Source organism: Pelobates fuscus, chromosome 9 (genome assembly GCF_036172605.1).
Source record: "Pelobates fuscus isolate aPelFus1 chromosome 9, aPelFus1.pri, whole genome shotgun sequence".
In the NCBI taxonomy this organism is placed as follows: Eukaryota; Metazoa; Chordata; class Amphibia; order Anura; family Pelobatidae; genus Pelobates; species Pelobates fuscus.
In genome coordinates, this window is record NC_086325.1 from 148,463,159 (window position 1) to 148,469,158 (window position 6,000).

The following is a 6,000-nucleotide window of genomic DNA, read 5'->3' on the forward strand; positions in this document are numbered from 1 at the left end:
AAACTGCAAAATTGAGTCCAAAATATTTGATTTGGAAAAGGTTTTTTTTTGTTGTTGTTGCTTTTTTAGCCTGAATTTTGCAATTCAGTTTTTAATTCATTAGAATTTGGTCTTCAGTGAATAAAACATAATATTGCACGTCTTACCTAGAAAATAATGCTAGCTATAAAAGAAAATAAAGGACTGTGTGCATGTTGCCATTTGCAGATTGGGAGATATCCCACTGGTGATTACTCACAGGACTTGTAGTTAGTATCCCATGAAACAGTGAAACTGAGGGAATTGGCCTTGACATAGCTAGGATGCAGGCATACATGGGGATAGGATTTGATTGGTTTGGATAGGGTGAGGGGGCAGGGCCTATATGGATATTAATAACGGCCATTTTAGTGTAGGGGCCATTTTAACTAATCCTGACTTGTTGTCCCACCCCCTCCATTTCCAGGGGTTTTGTATGGGTTTGTCACTTTTGGTCTACGCTAGTCATAGCGGCGGGGATGGAGAAATATTGGGGGTAGGTAGGATTTGTAGTTGGGATCTTGGAATTTCGATACCAATATTCACTTGGTTGGATTTGGTATTTGGTAGGTTGGAGCCCGTTGGTGGCTATCAACCTGGTGGTGTAGGGGTATCTCGATATACCCCTACAATGTTAAATCTGCTATATTATGTTGCCTGTTTTGGCTGTGTGTGTTGTGTTATGTCTTCATAATACTGTCATTTAAATATGTATGTTAAGTTTTGTTACTTTGGAGGTTTGGACGTATTTAATTGGATATGTACAGAGTTAGGTCGGACAATGACCCATTGTGTTAAATATATATTTATAATTTGTTAAAGCCGTGACATTCACCCACTTTAATTTAGTGTCTGTGTCTCTCTGGGAAGGGCATATGTTTAGGTATAATTCATGGCATATGCCAAGAGACGACTATGCGCATGTCATGGAATGTTAATATCTATAGAGTGCTTTTCAGTTTCTGTATTGATACTGTATAGGTATTTACAAAGAAGTCACACATCAGTTGTGTTTGTTTTTCCATTGCCATGGTTGTGTTCTATAGTGTTCTGTTATTTAAACATTTGACAATGAATTACTGTGCTTGCCCTGTCCTGTCCTGCTACAGAGATAGAAGCTGTAAATATCTGGGGTTTTTTTACTCAGTTTGCCTGCATATAAATGGCTATTTTTGCTATTCTATGATTCGATATCTCCACAATCCACAATTTCACCCCCAACACAATAAGTGATGTTGGTGAAATTGATTTTGATTACCGAGCTGTGACGTATAGATGCTGCCATTTAAGATCCTGTTAACTAATCAGACTCCTGATTTAGCTCTGTTTAGCCATTTGTTTAATTTGCATAATCAAATTATCTTGATAAGAGATTGTCAGGGTTATTCACTAAAGCGAGAATTCAAAGTAAATTTCAGTTTTAAAGAGACACTGTGGGCACCCAGACCACTTCAGCTCATTGTAGTGGTCCGGCTGCCAACTCCCATCACCCTTAACCCTGAGCATGTCATTATTGCAGTTTTTCTAAATGGCAATAATTACCTGCTAGGGTTAACTCCTCCTCTAGTGGTTGTCTACCAGACAGCCGCTAGAGTGACGTCCAGGCTTGAAGGCGACTTTTAGTCGTCTAAACGACGCTGGATGTCCTCAGAGGGAGTGCTGTGCGCCCACCTCCTACCGGTCACTCCAATTTAGCGCCCCCTGGGCCAGTGCGCCCTAAGGCGGCCGCTTGTGCCACCTTATGGACGCGCCGGCCCTGTTGGTGTCGGTGATGTCACCCTCCACCAAACCCGTGATGCACACCCTGGTGCGGTTCGCACCCCCCTTGTGACGCCACTGGTCCGTACTAATACATGAATAACAGAAGCAGCCGTGAAGACTCCTTGCACCATATCCACCACATAAAGCTGTAGCAGTTAGGGCGCTTCCTGTGTCTCTTTCAATAACTTTATTAGCAAGATTTGATATTGATATACACAATTTGATGATCACTCTGTGGGCATTTGATAACCTGTCAATGAACATTAGTTGAAAACCCGTCATTAACCCCTTAAGGACACATGACATGTGTGACATGTCATGATTCCCTTTTATTCCAGAAGTTTGGTCCTTAAGGGGTTAAAGGGATTTTATAGAGTAAGGAATACAAAGTTGCATTCCTTACACTATAGTTCCCTCTGCCAGCCCTCCCACCCCCCTCCCCACCCCCCACTCCCTTTTCCTTGCACCCCACCCTCCACTCAGCATGGAAAGGGTTAAAAAACAACATTTGTTTACTTACCCAATTCTAGCGATGTTCTGCCACCTCTGGCTTCAACCGACAGGAGGGTTAATGCGCATGCGAGTGCCGCAAGCGCATTAAGCCCTCCCCATAGCAAATTGATTTTACCGATACTGAATGACCTCATGAAGAGCGTGAGGACATCCAGCGTCAGTTAGGCCACCAAAAGTCGCCTAGCCACAGGAAGTGCCTTTAGTGGCTGCCTGTTCAAATTTTGCAGCAGAACACATAAATCAGGGGTGCCCAAAAGGTAGATCCCCAGATGTTTTAAAACTACAGCTTCCATGATACTTTGCCATTCTAAAGGCATGCAAAGCATCATGGGAGATGTAGTTCTACAACATCTAAAGATCTACCTTTTGGGCACCTCTGGCCTAAATAATAAATTCCTCCCCCCAAAAAAATTTTTTGTGCTACCAGGGTTTACAACCTGGCATGGTCACTTACATTTATCACTTACCATACTATGCTATAAATAAGAGAGTAGGCATTACAAACAAAATAAGAACACGTGCTAGGACAATGGGAGAGCATTCTACGTCTATGTTTGCACTACAATGATGCTGAGCCATTCATAGTGTTAAAATTTGTAACTACCACATGTTATTACAGTTGCTCTTTGTAGAGAGATAGTGCAGTTTGTCCTACTTAGATTTAACAGTTAGAATCACTTAGGCGGAAGCTATTAAACTATAACTGTGTTTCTTGCATTCCGAGATCTGAGTGCAGAGAATTTTATTTTCTCCAATTAGTGGTTTTAGGAAAAAATAAATAAAAAATACCAACAAAATAGGGTAGCAAAATGATAATATATATTATTCACACCCTAATTTAGGGCCTTATTGCCCTTCCTTTGGCCTATTTTGGTCACAATAGGTACTTTTCTTTGCGTTTGAACGTGACAAATGTAGACTCTGTATCTCGAGTAAAATTTTATTTTTTAGCTACTTTTTAAAGTTATCATTTTTAAGTAAAGTTTAGATGGTAGTGTTCTCTTGGTACTCAGTCTAATGTAGCGTGCTGTGCATGCCTATGAATGAGAACAGTGAATATGCTAAATTTAAGAATGATGTAGAACTTTCCCTAAAAAAATGCATTTTTCTTATTATGAAAAATAGTACTTTGTCTTGCACATGAGCCTACTTACCTGTAACAGTCCCTGTATGCCAGGTGAGTGATGAGGCATTTAACTGAGCTTCGTGGCATAGTGATAGCCTTTACTAGAATGTGTTCCAAAATTTAACCTTAACACGGTTGATGCCCGGGTACTGCAGGTCTTCTGCACCAAAGTCCAGTGACGTCATTACGTGGATTTGCTGAGCCACCCAGGCGTTACCACTTGATTAAGCCATAGTGTGCCCACAACCATCCTGAAACTAAGTGGGCTCTTTAAATCTACATCCCATTTACATTTTCAGTATCAGAGGGCTTAAGTACTGTAATGCACATCTCTGTAACACTGAAAGGGCAAAGGATCGAGTGACATCCTGGACCCAGCAATCAACACATCAAATCACAATTCCAAACTGCAAGGACTAACTCCGGGCCGTTATAAAGTCTAATATTTTTAGCACAAAGTGGTTCGAAAGAACGAAAGCAAAGGATGAATTGCACTAATATTGAAAATGAATGAAAAGGTATTACATGCAAGGCACTGCCTCTAGGCAAAGGCACTTCATACTGAGAAATCTACGGAACTGAAATCCAAAAAAAACAATACACTCACAAATAAATGTATATGCAAATATATGTATACACACCCACACATACATATACATCTTGATCATAAAAATCAATGCATGCAAGTCACAAACTGTGAGTGACAGGTAATTATTTTCTAATTTGTTATTAAATGATAAAAATTTTTTAGTGAATCTCACCTCCTCCATTCTTGTAGCACAGGTATGGAAATCGCCAAACGTTTCCAAGTCCAACTGCAAACCCCACGCAGGACATGATAAAATCCATCTGCCGAGTCCATGTCTCTCTCTCAGGGACACCTTCCCTGCCGTTGGGGTTGAAAACGATGCCTCCTTTGGTTGATCCATTACAGCACAGATCTGCTTCGTGTCCCTTCCCGTTCGGTATCAACTGTCCATTTTTTTCGTCCACTGTAACTTTATAGCTGCCATTTTCCAAGGACAAGCTCCTTTTATCCATTCTAAACAAATAAAACTTTCCCTTCCAGATAAGTTTCAAAATAAAAAAAAAATTAAAAAGTCCAACGCACCCACCTGGATTTTCCTCTTTCCTTATCAATGTCCTGTTAATTTGGCCGGCTTCCTCAGCTTAAGATATAGCCCTCCCAAGTAATAAATAATAATATCAATAAAAAAATATATATATATATTAAAAAAAAAAAAAAAATCTGATAAAAATACAACAAATTAAAAAAAAAACAGTTTGGCAATTAAGATTTCTGAAGAATTATTTATATATGTACATATATGTATGTATATATTTATATATACACGCACACGTAAATATATATATATAAAAAAATTAAATATAAAAAAAATTAACCCACGAAAAAGACTGCAAATTTAGGGCTAATAGATGGGAGAGGAAAGTCAGAAGCCGTCCACAAAGCACTTAAAGGTTAGCCGAAAGAATCTCATCGGTTACCACGAATGATGACGAAGTACAACAAAATTTTGGGGGATTGGTGTACCACCAAAGCCCCTTGCAATGCAGGCGAGTGTGCAGGACAAATCAGACACTGCTCATCTGCCTATATCCCAGCAATGCTGCGAGTAACTGTCTAGAATCTCGTCAAGTCTTCTTCACCCTGAGTCTTAAGAAGCAAAGACTGTATGAAGTCACAGAAGCTCTCCACCCTATGACTCTTCTTCACTCCCCCCCTTTTTCGCTTGCACCTATCAGTGGCTCTGCTACATCCAACCCTCTCTTTCTCTACTCTCTGCCTTGTACAGCCAGCACATGCCACTGCCTATGAATGCCTTTGTTCCTCCCCAAGCCTCTTCCCCCCCTCCTCTATGTGATTTTCTTTCTCCCCCCTCCTTCCTTGTTCCCTCCTATACAATCCATTCAGCCAGATGAATAAATTCCCATTGCTGCGTAGTGTTCTGTCAGTGACATAAGGAGCAGTTTTCACGTGGTTGCTATTTTGGGAAGTCAATGAGAGGAATAGGATAGGCAGAAGGGATGGCGTGGGCATATATTAAAGGAGAGGACAACCTCCCTTGTGTCCATCAGCAGCCCTTGATCTCTCTCTGCACCTTGAAAGTCATTGGATGCATTGGCATTAACGCAGGATTCTAGAAAACCCCACTCTGCATTGCAGTCCTATCAGGATCCAACATTCGGTGTGCACCTAGAACTGGATCCTGTTCTAATAGAACCTTGAGCTTTAATCCCTATTCTCTGTTAATCATGCAAACAGATGCATACTCAGTGCCGCCGCCTGAAGCAAAATTAAATCATAAATAGCGCACGCTCTTGCGGTTTCTTCAGATCTGAAAATAATGGAAATTAAAAAGTATTAGTGCATAGAAAATAAATAAATAAATGAAATAAAAAAGGAGTGACTTTATTAAACTGTGCGAATGCAGAAACAAAAGGTAGATTGAAGGTTTTTGTTTTTTATTAAATTTGGTTATGATGTCTTCAAATTTTAAAATCCACTTTGAATTTGCCACAATTTCCACTTTAGTGGATTACCCCCCAAACTGAGCAGGGGA

At 40.2% G+C, this 6,000-nt stretch overlaps 1 protein-coding gene across 1 annotated transcript in view; it reads right to left on the bottom strand.

Moving 5' to 3' along the window:
• SLC6A8 (solute carrier family 6 member 8) overlaps positions 1–4,633 on the bottom strand; it is a 55,504-nt gene extending 50,871 nt beyond the window's left edge. The window contains exon 1 of the mRNA XM_063432722.1: positions 4,180–4,633. Coding sequence (XP_063288792.1) covers positions 4,180–4,459 — 280 coding nt within the window. The 5' untranslated portion in view covers positions 4,460–4,633. The remainder of the gene's footprint in view (positions 1–4,179) is intronic.
• Between the last annotated feature and the right edge of the window lie 1,367 nt (positions 4,634–6,000).